General features: G+C 42.0%; 2 protein-coding genes across 3 annotated transcripts in view; one reads left to right on the top strand and one right to left on the bottom strand.

The window, feature by feature from the left end:
- Positions 1-21,578, top strand: part of NIPBL (NIPBL cohesin loading factor) — a 4,951,262-nt gene that overhangs the window by 3,035,850 nt on the left and 1,893,834 nt on the right. The window lies entirely within an intron of this gene.
- The window catches only part of IST1 (IST1 factor associated with ESCRT-III), a 1,439,276-nt gene that overhangs the window by 205,353 nt on the left and 1,212,345 nt on the right, over positions 1-21,578 (bottom strand). For both annotated transcript variants that reach the window (XM_044069956.1, XM_044069957.1), the window contains exon 3: positions 1,198-1,308. In XM_044069956.1, coding sequence (XP_043925891.1) covers positions 1,198-1,305 — 108 coding nt within the window. In that variant the 5' untranslated portion in view covers positions 1,306-1,308. The remainder of the gene's footprint in view (positions 1-1,197; positions 1,309-21,578) is intronic.

The raw sequence follows: 21,578 nt of genomic DNA, 5'->3' as shown, positions 1-21,578 counted from the left end.
ACAACCTATTTTTTGCCAGCAGCCTCCCATCCACGTCACATTATTAGAAACATACCCAAATCACAGTTTTTACATATTAAATGCATCTGTTCCACCTCAGATAGTTAAGATTTTTATCAGCAAGACTCGGTTTGTAGGTTTCGGGCTATTGGTTACAGACATGACAACATTATATCTGTCAGTAATTGGGCTTCGGAACAAAACAGGTTAGATCTATTGGAATATCGGGATAAATATAATCATGACATTGGTGCCATTAAATTTGTCATCACATCTGGACGAAATATTAATGTGATCAGAGACATTATTTGGAATATACTATTAGCGAATGATGAGCTTTCTGAGGTTCTCACCTAGAAAAGGTGTCAGTTTTCTTATCATAGGGGGCGTACTCTTGGATCTTATTTTAACCATTATAAATATGGTAGTGGCACTAGCTCTTCTAGTCAACAACCGACACTCATTCGGACCAGACTGATTGGTTTCTTTCCTTGTAATCATTGTTCTTTTTGTAAATTCATGCTCAAATCCAAACAATTTTCAAGCAAGAACACTAGTAAGGTTTATGCTAGAACATTTTTGCCAACTGCAGCACAGATTGGTTAAATTATCTAGTAAAGTTCTTGCTCAGCTTTTTACATTGGTCAAACTTCTCGTCCACTTCGTATACGTATGTCTGAACATCTGAGCGATATTTGGAATAAACAGCCATCTAATGCTCTTTACAAACACTCTCTTTCACATAGTTCCACCAGATTTAATTTTATGGTAATAGATAAAATTCTGGGAGATAGGACAAATAAATTAGGTTGGCATGTTCTTCTTAATAAAAAGGAAAAGAGTTGGATCATTAAATTAGGTGGATTGTTTTCCCCAGATCTTAATGACCACCTGTAAAATTTTTGCCGAAATCTGTCTGATTCTACTGGTGTTGCCACTTCAATAATTATACTGCTCACTCGTTTGGTGCTGGACTCTCTTTTTGCTTTGAGTTTGTGCATTTTGGCCGATTGCACCAGCTGTACCTGCGAGACTGTTTTTTGAACATTGGTTTTCTCTTACACCACATTCTCAATCTTTTGATTTAGGCTTTTAATTCTATGCTGACCTTAGATGTACTAAAATAACGACTCATCACTTTTACATTTGACAAAGTGAAATTTAGCAGCACTCTTTCATTTTTCCTGAATTACATACCATAACAACAGCATCTGGTTCATATGGAACATTGTAGTTTTTTGCAATCTCTATAAGGTACCGCTCCACCAAGACTTTTGGAGGTGCTTCAACACTCAGCTTATGCATCAACTATGAAAAAAAACACAAAAAAAACCATTAGAACACTGACAGTGCATCAACACTAGGAAGTTATTCAAAGGATTACATTAAGCTGGTTAATTCAGTATAAAATACAGCAGCAGGAATGTACAGACATTCTGACAGAACAGATTGTGCTCATATTAATAAACATGACTCACTCATACAATTGTGCTTGCTGTATTGCTCTGGGATACTCACTATATTCTACCATTTTTATAAGATTCATCAGAAATACTTTAGCTTGAAGATAACAGACATCTGTTGTATCAGCTCTTCGGTGAAGAGGATGCTCCTTCATGGGTCCTGCGGCTGGAGTTATTCTCTACATCAATCAGCATTTTTGTATCTTTCACAAGATGTTTTCAAACTCATGAATTCAGTAGTACAAACAACGTCATTATGCCTTGATGACACGCACTGACTACATAAGACCAGTCATACTGTTACTGCCAGTGTACCCCACTCCACTTGTAAACATCCCTACAAATCAATTTTTAAGTCCTTTCTATGGATATTTGCTCTGCATAAAAAAAAAAAACATCCTAGAGTGCTTGTGTACATCACCAGAAAGAACAAATATTCATCTTTGCTAAATAATTTGGGAAGAAAAAAAGCAAGTTTATGGAATGGTAAAGATTCATCACAATAGCAGTCTTGTTTATAAATGATGGATTAATATCAAAAGACACTATCTTTATGGATGCCCAAGTAGGAGGAATGACACAAAGCATGCAATTGAAAATATCTTCTGGCAGAAAGATCTGAAAGGAAAAATAAAGACTTTGCAAGATGCATATTTCAATTCTACCTTAACAGCTAGTTCAAAGGAAGAGGGAGTCAGTTTCTGTGGCACAAAGTATAAATCTCAAGAAGTGACAGGATCCTCTGTAGGGCGGCAGATAAGAAAGGTACCAAAGTGAAAGGCTCAACAAACTTTCAACAAGACCAAAGGCAATGAGATAGCACCTTGATGAAAAAGTGAACATGCTGCCATTGGTGCAACTTAACAGGATAATAACCTAACTCAGTGTAAACAATCTGAAATAAGTACTCCAATATGGCCACAATAAAAAGATATGCAGTCACCATAATGTTCCAGCTGTGCTGTCTATTTTCATTCTTCCTCAGCTGTTGGGTTTGGATCAGACTTGATTCAGTTTGGTTTTGTGAAGAGTAGATCATGCCTGCACAACTTGGTCAACTTCACTGAGTCAGTCACCAGAGCTGTGGATGAACGCAAAGTGGTTCATACAGCCTACCTTGACCTGGCCAAGGCCTTTGATACCATTCCCCACTCAGGAATCATAGAAAAACTCACTAAGCTAGGCATCAACCTATATATCACTAGGTGGGTTGCAAACTGGTAAAACCCACAATGTGAAAGTAGCTGACCAGTCATGAGTTGAGTCCCACAGGGGTAAATCTTTCTGGTGGAAGCTTTATGGGAAGATAATAAAATGCGACTGGGGAGGAGAGCCTGGATCAGTCAACAGAACTGGAAAAACCATGTGGTCAACTTGAATCCTGTTAAGTCTGGGTGAGTCATGCCTGTCTGATGAGACAGGATGTCTGGAGTTGGACTCCGAATCAATGGTAGATGTAGAAAATGAGGCCAGAGAAAGGGAAACCAAATCTGATGAGACTAGTAAGGGGCAATGAGAATAACAGTGCTCTTCAACTGAAATGCTTTTTGCAAAAATTTTGGAATGAGGGGTAATGGGGAATAAGCGTAAAGGAGACTGGGGTGGCCAAGCATGAAATACAGCATCTCTTGGGGACTCCTACAGTGGGCAGATCAAGGAAAGAACCTGCTGCATTTGTTGTTAAAGGAAGAGGCGCATAGATTACAGCATGGTTGGCCCCAATGATGGAATATTCTCTCCACCACGTTGATACTTGACAGATCGCTCATGACGCATCAACATGGAGCTGCTTAACTTGTCTGCAGTTACACTGGACTTCCCCAGGATGTGCACGGTTATCAGAAAGCAACTGGAAGAGATCACCCACTCCCATAATCTCATAGCTTCTTGACAAAGAGGGGAAGGCCCCCCCCCCTCCATTTTGTTGATGTACCAGACTACTGACATACTGTCCAACTGGATTGCAATATTACCTATCGGGAGAGTGTCTTGAAAGGCCTACAACACTAGGAGGACAGCTCTCATCTCCAGAACAGATGTGCATCTTGGGAGACCATGTACCTTGAACTGTCCTTCCCAGAAAATGCCCCCATCCCACCAGAGCTGAGAGACATCCATAATCACTGTGGCCTTGGGTTGAGGGAGAACAAAAAGACAGCCTTTGTGGAGTTGATTGGAGTGGGTCCACTATAGAAGATAATTCTTGCACGCTTGAGTAATTTTGATTGGCATGGATAATGGGTATTAGAAAATAGACCACTGAATGGTGAGTATCCATTGAAGGATTCTCATATGGAACCTGGCAAGCAGTACAAGGGTGAATGCCGATGCCACGGATCCCAAAGCTTGAAGTATCAGACATGCTGGAAAGGAAGAATTTTACATCTTCTTGACCTGGAACTGAATGGCTTCAATTTGAGAAAGAGGATGAGAAACTATTTGGGTGGTTGTATTCAGATCAGCACTGATAAATTCCAAACACTTGAGACAGTATGAGTTGAGTTTTTTTTGTAAAAGACGGTCACCTCAGCCGCGTGGGTACAAGTAGTTCCTTGTCTGAATCAGTTAATGCCTAGTTGGAGCAGTGAGGAGCCAGTTTAGATATGGAAACGTGGAATCCCAGCAGTCTCAGGTGATTTGCTATAAATGCCATGCATTTAATGAACACCATGATGGCTGTGGCAAGACCAAAAGGCAATGCTCTGAAGTGACAATGACTGGCTCCCAGTCAAAAGTGTAGTTGCCTTCTGGGGTGCCTGTTCACTCTGATGTGATAGTACGCATCTTGAAGTTCTACTGAGCACATCCAGTCGTACTTGTGCAGAAATGGTAGAATTGACTGTACTGTGACCTTAAGGAACTTTGTATACTGAACAACTGATTTAGTCTATTGAGATCCAAAACTGGTCAGAAGTCACCGGTCTTTTTTGGCACCAAAAAGAATCAGAATCCAGAGGACCTCTTGGATGATTTTTTTTCTAGCAGCTTTTTTTATCACTACAGAAACTGCTGGAGGTGATTGGGAAAATGGTGTAATATCCTCCGCACCCTTTGCCCCTGGAGGAACTATCTCCACAGGATTCCTGAAAGGGAGCCAGGGAATTCTTCAACCACATCTTTCTACCACCTTATTGGTTCCTAGAAAATTAACTTTGAGTAGAAAAACATACCCTCACAGCAGATACGGTCTTTCCTTCTTGTTCACATCTGGAGAGTATCTTACTTTGGAGCCAAATAGTGAGGTTCCATCAAATGGTATGTGGATGAAAATGACTTAAATGGCTCCATAAAGTCACACAAGTGCATTCAAGCACATCTCCTAATGGAAATGTCTGAACCTGCCGCCCATGACATACCTTCCACTACATGAGAGATTAACCTCATGGAAGAATTAGATACTGATTGAAAGGTAGCTAGCTGCAAGGAAATGGTATTACCTTCCTTGGTGGACATGGACAATGACAAAGATTTGGTAAGCTCCTTGATCAAATTTCTTTGAAGTCTGGTAAAATATGCCAAATAATTCAGTGACCTTAAAGTGAAGGTCGCTGATGCAGACACACTTTTCAAACTTGTTCAGTGCTCTAGACTACCTGTTAGGGGAGTGGACAGAAGTACAGTTTTGTACCTACCATAAATGCAGATGTACGAGTGTTCACCCTGCTGCAGTCATCACACTTGGGTTATCCTGCCGTCAGGTGGTCCCGCAGTCGGCCTGAGTTCCAAATTCTTGGTCCGGCGTCGGTTGCTGTCGCTTCTTCCCGGACGTCAGTGTGCCAGGGGTATACAAGAGGCATCCAACACCATTTTCTTCAGTTTTTCTTGCCCCAGATGTCAGGTGCCCCCAATAGGTAGGCAATATATATATATATATATATATATATATATATATATATATATATATATATATATATATATATATATATATATTGCTATACAAAAATTTACATATAAAAATAAAACAATAACCTTCAGGCACAAGCAAATACACCACAGAGGTTGTATAGGATAGAATGGTATAGATAAGTCCAGCTAGTTCAGAGGGGATGGAGGGAGGGTAACCTGGACTGCAGCAGGGTGAACACTAACATCTACATTTATGGCAGGTACAAAACTGTACTATGTTCATCGTGTTACCCTGCTGCAGTCATCACACTTGGGTTGAATCCCAAAGCTAATGATGGGTGGTGGAGTTAAACAGGGTTAGAAGAAGCTAGTAGGCCCTGCAAAACTGCAGTGGTAAAACCAGCTCTAGTCTTAGAATATAGAGGTAAGTGATAGTGTTTGGTGAAGGTGTGCACTGAACTCCAAGTTGCAGCTTCCAGAATATCCTTGGTTGGCATCCCCCTGAGAAAGGCTGCTGATGTAGCTGTAGCCCTGGTGGAGTGGGACCTAATGTTAGCAGGTACCGGTTTCCCATGATGCATGTAGCAGAAACGTATGCAATGTCCTATCCATTTTGAAATGGACTGTTTTGAGATAGCTTTTCCTTGTGATCCTGCAGCATAGACTACAAAGAGCTGGTCAGATTTTCTGAAAGCCTTAGTTTTATCCAAGTAGTAATGTAATTGCCTGTGAATATCCAAAGAGTGCAGGAGTCTTTCTCCTTTGTTCTGGGGATTTGGGGGAAAAAGGTGGGCAAATGAATGGTTTGGTTTAGGGCCACACTGGATACCACCTTTGGCATAAAGGAAGTGTTAGTTCGTAGAGAGACTCTGTCTTGATGAACAATGAGGAAAGGGCTCCACTGCCATTAGTGCCTGTAGCTCAGACTCTTCTAGCTGAAGTTATTGCTAGTAGCAGGGCAGTTTTCCATGAAATAAATTTTAAATCAGCTGGAAAAGCTGGTTCAAAGGGCGGCAGTGTAAGCTTTTCCAGAACAAAGTTGAGATCCCAAGTAGGTGTTGGTGCTCTCCTGGGTGGTCTTACATGTTCTTAGCCCCTCTGAGGTACTGTCTTAGGAGTGGATGTGAAAAAAAAGGAGGATCCGTGTTGTAATGAGCTGAAATTGCTGAGGCATGGATATTAATAGATGAAAAGGAATGTCCTTTGTGCAACATCTCAGTTAAATATTGTAGAATCTGAGGAATGTTTGGATCAAGGGGATTTTGGCCTTTAGCCTGGTTCCAGGTGCAAAATCTTTTCCATTTGTCTGAGTAGGTTTTCCTGGTGCTGGGCCTCCTGGCCTCCAGAATGACATCCATAACAGCTTTGGATAGAGGTGTTGGCTGGTTGTTTTGCCATGCAGCCAGGTTTAAAGTCTTGAACTGGCTGTGTAGAATCTGATTGTCTCGCTGGGTGAGCAGATGTGGCATTTGTGGTAAAATCCATGGTGGGCCGTGGGCCATGTTCCTTAGAATTGGATACCAGTGCTGGAGTGGCCAGTCTGGTGCAATGAGTATCATTTGTGGCCTCTCTAATCTGACTTTCAGCAGTACCTTTGCTAGAAGACGCAGTGGAGGAAAGGCATACACTGTTAATGTTTTCCAACTGAATGAGAGGGCGTCCACTTTCCAAGCTTGTGGATGGAATGTCCTTGTGCAAAATTTTTGAAGTTGGTAGTTTTTAGGGTTGGCAAACAGATCTGTGTCTGGGCGTCCCCATTTTTGAGTTATCATTGCAAATACTTGTGGATCTAGTTTCCACTCGTGGGGATCCATGATGTTTCTGCTTAGGTCGTCTGCCAATGTGTTTTTCTTTCCTGGCAGGAATTGTGCTTGTAATTGAACTTGGAAAGATAGTGCTGTGTTCCACAAGGTCATTGCTTGCCTGCACAGAGGGTAGGAATGTGTGCCCCCTTGCTTGTTTATGTACCACATTACTGTGGTATTGTCTGTCTTTATTATTAGTTGTCCTGGGTGTAAGAGGTCCTTGAAAGCTGTTAGGGCATTCTGTACTGCTAGCATTTCTTTTTGATTGATATGCAGATGTCTTTGATCTGTAGTCCATTTGCCCTGAATGCACTGTCCTGCCATGTGCGCTCCCCAGGCATAGTCCGATGCATCTGTTGTCATAGTTTGCCTGGCTGTGGGTAAGGTGAAAGGCTGACCCTTGCTGAGGTGACATGCCTGTGCCCACCACAGAAACTCCTGTTGGAGGCAGGGAATGAGTGGTATCATTGTTTCCAAGCTGTGGCTGTGCTGAGTCCATACGCTTTTCAGGTACCACTGTAATTTCCTCATATGCAGTTTTGCAAATGGTATTAGTAGTATGCAAGATGCCATGAAACCCAAGGCCTGCAGAATTTTTCTTGCAGGGAGATGGGTCTTTGTTGCCATTGTTTTGAAGTACTGAGTCAGCTGTTGTTGCTTGTCTGGCGTGAGATAAGCCATCTGGGCCATTGTATTCAAGCTGGCACCCAGGAATATTATGTTTTGTGAGGGCACTAGTTTTGATTTCTTTTCGTTTACTGTGTACCCTAGGCAACTTAGGTGTTTGATAAATGCCAGATGCTTTAAAAGAATGTCCTTGCTTTCTGCTTGAATAAGGCAGTCGTCCAGGTATGGGTATATTTGAATTCCTCTTTGTCTGCAGTATGCAATTACTGGTGCCAGGCATTCTGTGAAGACCCTGAGCGCAGTAGATAAGCCAAAGGGCAGTGCAGAGAATTGATAATGGGTTGAACCTGCAATGAAGCGGAGGTATCTTCTGCAATTTTGTCTGATAGGGACATGCAGGTATGCCTCCTTGAGGTCCAACGTTACTAGCCAAGCATTCTTGCCCAGCATGGGAAGAAGCTGCTGTAGTGTTGGCATCTTGAATTTTGGTACTTGTAGATAGGTGTTCAGAACTGAAAGATCCAGAATGGGTCTCCATGCTTCGTCTTTTCTTGGGACTAGAAAGAGTCTTGAGTAAAATCCTTGTCCTTGCATCTGTGTAGGTACCTGTTGAATGGCTCTCATATCCATGAAAGCTGTAATTTGTTTTTGTGCCTCTGCCCATTGATTTGGTGACAGGTTTGGCATTCCTTTTATCCTTGGCAAGGTATGAAAGTGGAATCTGTATCCTTGTGAGACCATGTTTAGGACCAATTTGTCTTTTGTGATGATGTGCCAGTTGCCTGCAAAAAGTGCTAATTTTCCTCCCAAGGGAGCTGCCAAGAGAGATTTGCTTGGTAGTTTGAGGATTGAGTCATTGTGTTCGTCTTCTGTAGCTTGGGGCCTGTCTTCTCCTCCTTTCTGGGTAGCAGTACCCCATTGGCGAGGTTTGTAAGGGCCTTGTGACTGACCTCTGCTCCTTGGGCGTCTATTTGCCCCTCTGTGATCTGTCCAAAGCTGGAAAGGGCCAGTTTTTTGTTGGCCAATTTCTGCTGAAACGAGGGGGTTGTACCTGTAAAACATCCTTGACCATCTGCATAGACTTTGCCTTATCCACGGTTTTCTTTAAAACCTGTTCTGCTTTGACACCAAATAATACATCCTGCTGTAAAGGTGCATCCAATAATTTTGCTTTAACACGATCAGGCAGGGTTTGTTCTTTTAACCAAGCATGTCTACGTATAACAGAGCCAGTAACAGCTGCTCTACAGGAAGCTTCCAATGAATCAAATCCACATTGTAAAGTATGTTTGCCCTCCTGTTCAGCTGCATGCAACAGATCCTGCATTTCCTTGAATTCAGACTGTTCAGAATGTGTGCTCATTTTTTTGTTTTGAGACATTAGGAATTGCTGATATTTCAGCATGTGAAACTGACAATTTAATGTTCTCATAGCCAGAGTAGCTGAGGTGTATATCTTCTTACCCCATCTATCTAGGGCTCTGGAATCCCTTTCAAAGGGTACAGGATTTTTAGCCATAGAAGCTTTAGCCCCTTTGGGACCCTGGGAAATTGTTTCTGGGTCAGCCACAGGGCTTTTATAAAGGAATTTGTGTGAGTCAGGTACTTTGTAGTACCTGCCTGGTTTGGCTGGAGCAGGAGGTAGAGAGTCTGGATTTAGACTAGACTTCAAGTAAACATCATCCACAATGTCTAAAACTGGAGGGATAGCAAGTGGTCTGTGCTGGGGTAGTAAAAGGAACTACTGGAACCTTTTCATAGAATCAGAGTAGTCCTGGCCTTCCCAGTGGAAATGTTCCCTCATGGTATGTAAAGTTTCGGGAGATGCTGAGGGAATAGAGTTCTTCAGCATCAGAGTCTTCATAAGGGGGAAAAGTGTAATCCTGTTCCTCAGAAGAACCCGAGGAAACTGAAACCTGGTCAGAGGAAGCATAATCCTCCTCTTGTCTTGGTCTTTTATCTGGAGGGAGATGGGAACCCCTAATTAGGGTAATCAAATCTTCAGCCATCTTAAGCATCTGTTTCTTAGGCATGGGGCCTTGAACTGTAGACTGATGTACAGGCTTTTTTGGCTGTAATGGAGTTTTAATCTTAGCATAAGATTTAATGGTGAGTGTAGTCGGTCTGAAGACACCTTCTGCAACCGAAGGTGTTTCTACTGCACCGGGATATTTCTGCTCCGGTGTCAGAAGGGCCTAAAGAAGATGGCTACGATGGCCTAGTACACTCCGCTTGAGAATCCGCAGCTGTCTGGGGTTCCAATTCTGCGGTTGTCAGGGGCTGCGTAGGCGCCTCACTGAAAACCGGAGAACCGGCGACAGGCCCAGGAGAGGCCTTGGAATCTGGCTTGTTCCTAGGCTGCCTGTCCTTATCCTTACGTTTTTTTTTATGCATGCCGGTCGTCGGCTGCTCCGACGGCATGATATAATTAAATTTTCTACCAAAGTAATGTCGTGCGAAGTCAAAACGGCATTTGATAGTTCGTTTATTAAACCTAGCACAAAACCGACAACCTGTGATGTCGTGGTCTGGGCCTAGGCAAGGAATACAATAAGAATGGAAGTCCTTATGAGGTATTTGCTTCCCACAAGAAATGCAATTGTTAACTTTTTCTGACATCGGACTGAGGCAAGAAAAGGTTCCCCAATGGGGTACTTAAGACTTCGGACTGAAATTAGATTAGAAAATCTCAGGTGTCGGCCGACCGGCACTTGCAAACTGCTTCTGCTTCGGGCACCACGCGGCAAGAAAGACTGAAGAAAATGCCGTCGGATGCCTCTTGTATACCCCTGGCGCACTGATGTCAGAGAAGAAGCGACAGATGCCGCACCAAGACTTTGGAACTCAGGCCGACTGCGGGACCGCCTGACGGCAGGATAACCCAAGTATGATGACTGCAGCAGGGTAACACGATGAACACCTAGTTCCTTTCTTGTGGCTGCTGCAACAACCATGGCATCAACTGGCACTCCTTTAATGCAGCATAAATGGTATTTTGGAGGTGCAAAGATTTTTGTCTGGTTTGTTGGGAATACCATGCATTTATCCAGTAATGTTCATCTATTACATTTTTAATAACTTCTTTCTGGGGTACATTCTATCTTCAATCTCCATTAAAAAGATTTTCCTTTGATACTATAATCCTCAACATTTCTTTTATTCATCTTAATTAACCAGTATAGTTAATACTTTACATTTTTTCCAGATAACAAATTTTGAGACAAAGAAAAAAGTGTGCATAATATGAAAAGAAGCTGGGTAAAAACTTGGTTTAATACCCCTAATCCACATTTATGACCACACTATACACCACCCTTATTTCTTTTTGTAAAACATGCAACTTACGCCAGCATATCTGGAAAGCTATCACACTGCATATTTGCTTTATGGTGAAAGTAGACAAGTCTTTCCAACCAGTTTTTAATTGTCTTATTGTTCTACTTTTCCTCATCCCTAATTTTACCTTTACCTACCTGTCACATGCTGTCTTGAATGCAGATTCCTTTTACACCACTTATTTTGGAAGTTCCTTCCACAGATCTACAACTTTCTCTGTGAAAAAAAAATATTTTGGAGAACCAGGGAACAGTTAGCCCCCAAACCTGCTGCATCAGGCCCTTCCCTTCTGTCCTTCCTGCTCAAAATAATCCCTTCACATCTCCCTGACATGAGTATGATACCCCCCCTAACACTTTTTATGGGCTCAGATGAGAAAACCTTTAGCTCCTCTAACATCTAGTCATATGCCTTCTACTCCATCCCACAAAAATTTGTAACAGCTTTAATCTGGACTTCATCCAACAGTTTTGAAGTGCTTTTCCATATATAGCCTGCAGAACTGCACAAAGTGCTCATGGTGTGGTCTAAACAAAGACTTGTATACTGGCAATATTTTCCTTTATTTTCTAACTTTTAATGTTATTTTCTTTGTGTAGTTGTGTTTCATTACTTATTCTTTGTACCTCCCACTCTATTTGCTTTATCATCCTTTTAGAATATATTTATTATAAATATTTATCTGTAGTATCTGTTCTTGCTTAAATTTACAGTTTCCATGTATAGGTAGGTACTAGGCTATCTGCCCGAGGGCATTTATAAGCCTAGCCAGAGTGTGTCAGCTTTCTCCACCCCAATGATTAATTAACTGAGCCTCTGTTAAGAAGAGCCAATGAAGTGATCCCAGGGGTGTATTTTCTGTTACCCATCCACTCGTCAAGGTTTCTCTTGAAGAGAAACCTTTTCCCACTTTATCCATCATAAAGTACAGTTTTGTACCTACCATAAATGTAGATGTTCGAAGATCCACATTGCTGCAGTCCTTACACTTGGGTAGTCCCCTGTCCTCGGTCGGCCCGAATAACAAAGTATAAGGCTGACGTCGGTCAAGGCGCATTAGACTGACATCAGGACATCAGGGTATAAATGCGCATGACCGACGTCATATCCTCAGTCTTTTCTTGCCCCAGATGTCAGAAGACCCCAAAAGAAAGGTCAAAACCAAAAGACAGCAAACAACCAACCAACCACCCTTGCACTAATAATATGTACAATATATACAATAAACACAATATTTACAACCCAACCCACACAACCGCCTCTAACTACAGAGGGGAAGGAGGGAGGGTAAATTGGACTGCAGCAATGTGGATCTTCGAACATCTACATTTATGGTAGGTACAAAACTGTACTATGTTCTTCATCTCACATTGCTGCAGTCCTTACACTTGGGTAGAATCCCAAAGCAGAGGTAAGGGAGGATGGCAAAACTATAAAGCAGCAGGAGCTGCCAAAATGCCCTGTAAAATAGCAGTGGCAAAACCAGCCCTAGATTTAGAGTAAAGTGGAAGGTGATAATGCTTAGAGAAAGTATGCACTGAACTCCAAGTAGCTGCCTCCAAAATATCTTTAGTTGCCACCCCTTAAAAAGCTGTCAAGTGGCAGTAGCCCTAGTGGAATGAGGCCTAATCCCAGCTGGAATCTCCTTACCATGATGGGAATAACAGAAAGCAATGCAAAACCCAATCCACTTAGAAATAGTTTGTTTTGACACAGGCTTGCCCTGAGAACTCAAAGCAAAAGAAACAAATAACTGCTGAGACTGCCTGAACCCTTTAGTTCTGCTCAAATAATATCGCAACTGCCTGTGTACATCTAAAGTGTGCAAAATCTTTTCCCCTTTATTTTGGGGATTTGCATAAAAAGTAGGCAAATGAATAGTTTGGTTTAAAGCCACACTAGAAACCACTTTAGGCATAAAGGAAGGATTAGTACGCAAAGATACCCTATCCTTATGGAAAATTAAGAAAGGCTCAACTGCCATAAGGGCCTGTAATTCAGAAACCCTTCTTGCAGAGGTAATGGCCAACAAAAAAGCAGTCTTCCATGACAAATATTTCAACTCGGCAGTAGCTGCAGGCTCAAAAGGTTGTAGAGTGAGTTTCTCCAACACAAAATTGAGATCCCAAGCAGGAGTAGGAGCTCTACGTGGGGGTCTTATATTCTTTGCCCCTCTAAGAAATTGTTTGAACAAAGGATGAGAAAACAATGGTGGGTCACAGTCATAGTGAGCAGAAATTGCTGCAGCATGAACCTTAATAGAAGAGAAGGACAAACCTTTGTCCAGTAACTCAGTAAGATATTGAAGAGCCACACTTAAATTAGGCTCAGAAACATCAAATTCCTTTGCTGCACTCCAAAATAAAAATCTCTTCCATTTATCTGAGTACACTTTCCTTGTACTAGGCCTTCTGGCTTCCAAAATAACATTCAAAACTTGCTGTGGAAGTTGAGACCCTCCAGGGTTCAAAACAGAATATGCCAGGCTGTTAGGTGAAGAGAGTGAAGTTTGACATTGAGTAAATGACTGTTCTCCTGAGACAGCAGGTGTGGAATCGAAGGCAGAGGCCATGGAGGCTCCCGTACCAGACTTCTCAGTAATGGGTACCAGTGCTGTCGAGGCCAATCTGGAGCTATTAAAATCATCTTTGGCTTGTCCTGTCTGACCTACCTTTGGGAGGAGAGGCAGAGGTGGAAAGGCATACACATGTAGATTGTTCCAATTGAAAGAAAGAGCATCCACTTTCCAGGCTGTGGGATGAAACCTTTTTGTGCAAAACTTTGGCAGCTGGTAGTTTAGTGGAGAAGCGAACAGATCTATGTCTGGAGTTCCCCATGACACTGTCAATTTCTGAAATACATGAGGATCCAATTTCCACTCGTGGGGATCCATAATTCGTCTGCTCAACACATCTGCTAAGGAGTTCTGTGCTCCCGGCAGAAACCTTGCCTGAAGATTTAGCTGTAAACTGAGAGCCGTCTCCCACAAAATCATTGCTTGCCTGCATAGAGGATAAGAATGTGTTCCCCCTTGCTTGTTGATGTACCACATGACAGTTGTGTTGTCTGTTAGAATCAACACCTGCCCTGGAAGAAGTAAATCCTTGAAAGCTATTAATGCAAATTGGACTGCTAACATCTCCTTCAAGTTGATATGTAGATGTTGTAGTCTGGCAGGCCACGTGTCTTGTATCCATTTTCCATTTAGATGAGCTCCCCAAGCTTTGTCTGAGGCATCTGTCGTTAGGATCTGACTCGCCTCTGGCCGGGTCACAGAGAGTCCCTTGATTAGGTGACATTCCTGAGCCCACCACAAAAATTCCTTTTGAATGCAAGGTATTATCTGAATGACAGTGTCCATATCCTGGCAGTGCTGTGTCCATACATTTTTGAGATACCATTGTAGCTTCCTCATATGCAGTTTGGCATTGGGAAGCACCAGAATACAAGATGCCATGAACCCCAAGGCTTGAAGGACTGTCTTTGCAGTCAGCCTGGACTGATGAGACAATTGATGGAAGTAAAGGGAAAGATTCTTTTGTTTGTCCGGGGTCAAAAAGGCCATCTGGGATGCTGTATTCAGTCTTACACCCAGAAAGCACATGTCCTGAGAGGGTACTAGACTGGACTTTATTTCGTTCACAGAATACCCCAGGCATCTTAGCACTGCTATCACATATTGCAAATGATGAAGAAGTTCGTCCCTTCCTTGAGCCAGAATCAGGCAATCGTCCAAATAAGGATAAATCTGTATTCCTTTTAGCCTGAAGAAAGCTATCACTGGAGCCAGAACTTTCGTGAACACTCTGGGCGCAGTAGACAAGCCAAAGGGCAATACAGAGAACTGATAATGTGAAGTCCCAGCCCGAAAACGCAGATACTTCCTGCAACTGGGCCTGATAGGAACATGAAGGTAAGCTTCCTTGAGATCCAGAGTCACCATCCAGTGATCTTTGCCCAACACAGGTAAAAGCTGTTGTAACGTCAACATTTTGAACTTGGGAATGTCCAGATAAGTGTTGAGGATAGATAGATCCAAAATTGGTCTCCATGTGTTCCCCTTCTTTGGTACTAGGAACAGGCGAGAATAAAATCCTAGGCCCACTTCTGGCAGAGGGACCGGCTGTATGGCCCCTATTTGAAGTAGCAGAGAAATTTGTCTGTGAGCCTCTATTCTTTGTTGAGGAGGAACGTCTGGCATGCCTTTGAAAGGAGGCAAGGTATGGAAATAAAACTTGTAACCTTGGTGTATGATATCCAATACCCATCTGTCTTGGGTAATTAAACTCCAATTTTCCTTGAAAAGTGCCAACCTTCCTCCCAAAGGTGCTGCCAGACGAGAAGGCTCTGGCAGCTGAAAAGGTAGGTCATCGGGCCTGTTTACGAAAGGACTGACCCCTGCCCTCACCCGAAGACTGTGCAGGTGAACTCCCTGTTCTAGGCCTGAAAGAGCCCTGAGCTCTGCCCCTACCACGTCTAGGTCTACCCCTAGACTGGGAATCATAAGAAGGATACGTCCACCCCTTGGTAGGCCAATTCCTACTAAACTTCGGAGGCTGAACCTGCAAAAAATCTTTAACAGTCTGCATAGACTTAGCCTTGTCTTCCATTTTATTTAAGACTGCCTCCACGGGTGACCCAAACAACACATCAGACTGTAAAAGGAGCATCTAAAATCCTTGTTTTAACATGGTCAGATAAATTCTGATCCCTCAGCCAGGCGTGCCTGCGAAGAACTGACCCAGTGGCAGCCACCCTAGACGAGGCCTGTACAGCATCAAAACCACATTGCAAAGAATGCTTACCCACCTGTTCAGAAACATGTACCAAATCCTGTAATTCCTTACACTCAATACCTTCCGCCAGAGCATCTACCTTAGACTTCAATTGAGAAAGTAGATAGTTTTGGTATTTCAACATGTGAAACTGGCAATTCAAAGCCCTCATAGCTAAGGTGGAAGAAGTATAGACTTTCTTTCCCCATCTATCCAAAGCCCTGGCCTCTTTATCTTGAGGAACCGGATTTTTTACAACAGAAGCCTTGACACCCTTAGGCCCTTGACTAACAGTTTCTGGGTCCGCCCTAGGACTCTTAAAAAGATATTTATGAGCTTCAGGCACCCTGTAATACCTATCCGGTTTAACAGGAGCAGGAGGCAGAGAATCAGGATTAAGAGAAGCCTCTGCAAACACATCTTCCACAACATCCAGAACAGGAGGTATAGCCAAAGGCCTATGCTGGGGCAAAAACAAAAATTCCCTAAGCCTTTTCCTGGAATCAGAGAAGTCCTGACCTTCCCACTTAAAATTTTCCCTCATGGAATGAAGAGTCTCTGAAAAAGAAAAATCCTCTGGAGGAGAAGCAGAAGGAGTAGAATCATCCACATCAGAATCAGAATATGGAGAATACTCCTGCAAGTCTTCAGCCGAAGACTCTGAAACATCCGAAGCCTGCTCAAAACTCCCCAACTCTGGTTCCACCCTAGGCCTCTTATCAGGAGGGGGCAAAGAACCTCTAATTAAAGTAATTAAATCTTCTGCCATTTTGAGCATGTGCTTCTTGGGCACAGATCCTGATGAACTAGGAGTGACACCAACAGAAGCTAAACCTGGCCTGCCTCTGGGAGAAGCCTTGGCAACAGAAGGAGAGGGCCTAACCACCCTAGGAAGGGAGGGGAGTACAGTAACCTGAGAAGCCCCTTCAGCCTGACCTGCCTCCTGAGAGGCCACATCCTGCAATAACAAAGTCTCCCCCTGGGACTCCAGAGAAACCTCCGGAGGAACCCCCGGTTCCACCGACACCTCCAAAGAACCGGCGTCCGGTACGGACGACTCTTCCTGCCTGGGCTTAGCTGCTTTGTCTTTGCGCTTCTTCGAAGAAGCGGCCGGAGCATCCGACGGCATATTATAATTGCACCGCTTCCGAAGACTAACCTGGCACAATCTAACCTTCGCAATAGTGCGCTTATTGAACCTAGCACAAAAGCGACACCCAACAACGTCGTGCTCAGGCCCCAAACAAGGAATACACAAAGTATGATAATCTCTATGCGGTATCTGTTTCCCACAAGAAATACAGTTATTCACTTTTTCTGACATCCGGTAAACCACTGAGGTAAGAAAAAACTAAAATATTCCCCAACGGGGTACTTAGCCAACTTTGACTCTGTCTGAAACTCCGAATTCGAAAAATTTCAGAACGCCGAACGGCACTTGCAACGCTGCTTCTGCATCGGACCATGCGGCAAAAAAGACTGAGGATATGACGCCGGTCATGCGCATTTATACCCTGACGTCCTGATGTCAGTCTAATGCGCCTTGACCGACGTCAGCCTTATACTTTGTTATTCGGGCCGACCGAGGACAGCGGACTACCCAAGTGTAAGGACTGCAGCAATGTGAGATGAAGAACATCTTCATCACATTATACTTTTTTTCCTAACAAGGATGGCGCCTCTTAGTTATTCCCTCAATAAAATATATTTGCCTAACTATACAAGTCTATCTGGCATATAATTAACATTTTATTTTCATAGATTGTTTCTTGTATGTTTTAAATTATATTGGTTCCAGTACCGTATTGCACTCATTTGTAAAGGCCTCATATCCTTCTTTGAACATCAGTTACAGTCTTGTATTTTCTGGCTTATATTTTTGTTTAAATCTTAAACAATTCTGACCATGTCGCATCAAATGGTCTCATTCACATGATCTCACCATAACCACTGTAGCTCTTCTTTCATTTCTGTTGTCTTTCTACATTCTCTAGTCAGCCTTTTAATACCTTCTGCTCTTGTACTTCACCATTTGTTTCTACTTCTGTCACAGCTTCAGAGTAAAAGTACTAGTCAATTTCTGTTTTCAACTTTACTCTCATGAAAAAGCATTTCGTATCTTCCTTTAATGTTAACTTTCCATACGTCATCAATTAATTTCAGTTCTGTACAATGTGCATCTTTCCTTTCATTTCATAAAATTACAATGAAAAATAACTTCATACATAGTTTAGACTGCCTCACTTCTTTGAATAACTCCACACCATTTGTAAAGGTGTATACCATAATAAACCTCATGGATCTCTTGTTACTTTTTAAGATTTATCTTTATTACCCTTCCTGGCTTACTCACAGTAATACCCAATTTTTGTAGATCTGTATTCTTGAACACCCAGTGATTTAACATTCTTCATTACCTAAAGTTCATACTACACGAGGGGATGCTGAAAAGTTCTAAGCCTGACCAACATTCTAAATTCTGAGCATTATTTTGCCTCTGTAGCTGAAAAGAGCGTTATTTCATCCTGTAAAGTGCTAATCTGCAGAATCTTAACTCTGTACATTGACATTATTTAAGATCACTGATTGAACTAGGTCAATGAATAGTGTGGAATTTAAGTGTGGAACTGAGCAGTCATGAAGTTCCTATTCATGCAGAAGAAAGCTCCACGGGAAATACATGAACGTATGAAGCAAATATTGACTGACAAGTGACCTTCTTACTCAACTGTGAGGAAGTGGTTTGCAAACTTTCAGCATGGAGATTTTGAGACCAAAGCTGCAGCAAGGTCTGGGAGGCCTCAAATAGTGTCAACTCCTGAAACTGCTGCAGACCATGTCCATGACCTGATTTTGGCAGATCAGCAAATATCAGTTAAAACAATTGCGGAGCCACTACAGATATCCAGGGAATGTGTTGGGTTTATAATCCATAAGCACCTAGGTATGCAGAAGCAGTCAGCCAAATGGAGTGCCCAAATGCTTGAATGCCAGTGAGAAAAGATGGAGAGGACACTTCCAAGTTGATTTTGCTGCATTTTTGTCGAGCTGGTGCCAACTTTTTGGAATGACTAGTTACTGTTGATGAAACACTTACACCGCTATGATCCTAAGACAAAACATCAGTCCATGCAACAGTGACACTCAGGTTGACCACGGCCAAAGAAGCTCAAGACCTAAAAGTCAGCAGGAAATGTCATAGCAACAGTGCTTTGGCATCAGGAAGGTGCTGTAATGATAGACCATCTTCCAAGGGGTCAAAGAGTTAATGCAGAATACTAGTGTAACATGCTGTGCTGATTAAAGGAAGCACTGAAAGAAAAAAGGAGAAGGAAGTTGATGGAAAGGAGTTCTCTTTTTGCAAGACAATGCACATGTTTCACAAGGCTGGAAAAATGATAGATTTTTTTTTTTAAACAAGAGATATCTTTACTGAATTACGTATGACACAGGCCACGTTACAACTATATAAATGACAATAAACCAGAGCGACACAAATCTCAGTCGCAGACATTGTACATTCCAAACAGTGACGACAACTGTAGCTGCAAACATTATACATTACGTTTAACACATCCAGTCATTGTTAGTCAACCATTACATAGCTCATTCAAATCCTGTCTTCTTTTAAACCTCATTCCTCTTCTGCATGTACTGATCCTAGAGATCCCATTTTTTCCTATGTAATTTGCTCCTACCCTTTTCTAAAGATTCCCAGTTCCAGTTGTTTTATCTCTGTTAGTATCTTCAATACTTCTAGTAAAGTTGATTTAGACTTGGGCAAAAAAAGGTATTACTAAAAAATGGAAATCAGACATCATAACCACAATCAGCAAGGACTTGCTATGTCTAGGCAATTCCAATTTTGTATCATAGCTCAAAAAAATAATTTCCCTAGTTACTCCAATTTGCTCACCCAGTATCTCTGACAGAGCAATCTATAAGGAATCTTCAAAATCTGCCAACTCATTACATTCCAAAAAATATGCTCCCAGTTACCTCTTTCTGCTCCATCCCACCTTCAACATTTGCTGTCTCCCCCAAGAAAAATTCTATGAAGTCTGCTTGAGGTATAAAAATACCTGTGTAAGCACTTCCAGGCAAAGATCCTAAACCTTCCAGATTTTGCTGCATATTTGGGAAACATACATATACCCCCCCTTGTTTCTTTGTGAATTGTTTATCTAATCTCTCTTCCCAATCCTTCCTAACCTCCTCTGAGTGATCCTTATAGTTACTGTGCATTATTTTATATGCACTAAGTATTCCATTCTTAATGGCAACTTCTGTTCTAGATTCCACTAAAAACTCTACCTGTGCTGTTATTTCATTAAGGACCCTCTATGTCTTTTTCTTTGCCTACAATTCTGATATCACTCCTTGATATGGAAAGCAGTCTCCAGCCAGCAGTCCAAATATGTTCTTGGTGTCTTCCCATTCTATTGCCCTACCCTCTCTCTAGTTATTTGCTCCCAATACTTTGGTCCCTTTGCCAGTTTTCTTCAATATATTCCCGCCCCTTCTTGCCCATTGTCTGTATCCCTAATTGCAGTCAGCCCTATCGGCAGCATCTCCTTTCTCCATCCCTGTGGTGGTTTAGTTCTTAGAAGACCTTCTGCTACTTTAGGAATATAACACACTGATTATTATTGCTTTCCTTAAAGGTCTGCATCTAAAATCCCAGTCTCTCCCTGATACTTGAGCTTCCCTCCTATTTATCATCATCTTTTTCTTCTTTGAATTACAGTTTTCTGCTTGTGCTGTGTATAAGAGCCTTAACTGCATTTCTCTAAAATACTCCTTCAACTCAGGTAAACCAAATCTGCCCTGTTCTATTAGAAGAATAACCTTATCCCACTTGACTCTTGCGGTCTTCCACTCAAGATAAAATCCTTCAGCTCTTTATTGCTATCCACAACTTCTCCTCTGGTTGATAATATGCCTGACCAATGTATAAGACTATAGGGACTAAAAACATTTTAACTGCTTGTATCTTACTATCGATATCCATATAACAGAGCTTCCGTTTTCTCAGCTTTTGTATCATCTTTTATGTAGTCTCTTCCTACATATCCTTAGCTGCCACACCGGTATCATTTTTAGCCCACACCCCTAAATACTCCATTTTATAATGCCCCCATAAATATGGATATTGCTGAACCAATGTGTGTGTGGGTACATAATTTACCGCTACTGCCTTTGTTTTAGCTTCATTAATTTTGTATCCTGAAAAGATCTGAAACTGTCTCAATATGTTCTACAGCACTGTAAGTGTTCCTTTCTGGTTTTGTCAGGTATAAAAATAGTGTCATCTGCAAATAGAGCCAGATTTTCTTGACTACCATACCAATTAAATCCTTGAATTTCTGAGTCTCTTATTTTCTTTGTCAATGGTTCCAAATACAATGGAAATAAAAGGGGAGAGAGGACACCCCTGCTTGGTTCCTCTGCACAAGCAGACTTTATCAGAAAGGACTCCACCAACTTTAATTTTTACCTCTGATCCTTCATATAACCACCTAATCAACCTTATAATTTTATCAGGGAATGCAAATGCTTCCATTGCTCTGCTCATAAAATCCCAGTTTACTCTATCAAACACTTTCGCTGCATCAAGACCCAGAAATGTTTGCCTTCCTTCCACAAAATCACAGTGATCCATATCAATTTTGGCATCACTTTTGCCATTTTTTTAGCCATTACAGACAAACACTTTATAATCATGA

The sequence above is a fragment of the Protopterus annectens genome, chromosome 1.part0, assembly GCF_019279795.1.
Source record: "Protopterus annectens isolate FY-2018-M chromosome 1.part0, PAN1.0, whole genome shotgun sequence".
Lineage (NCBI taxonomy): Eukaryota > Metazoa > Chordata > Ceratodontiformes > Protopteridae > Protopterus > Protopterus annectens.
This window is presented reverse-complemented; position numbering and strand designations above follow the sequence as displayed.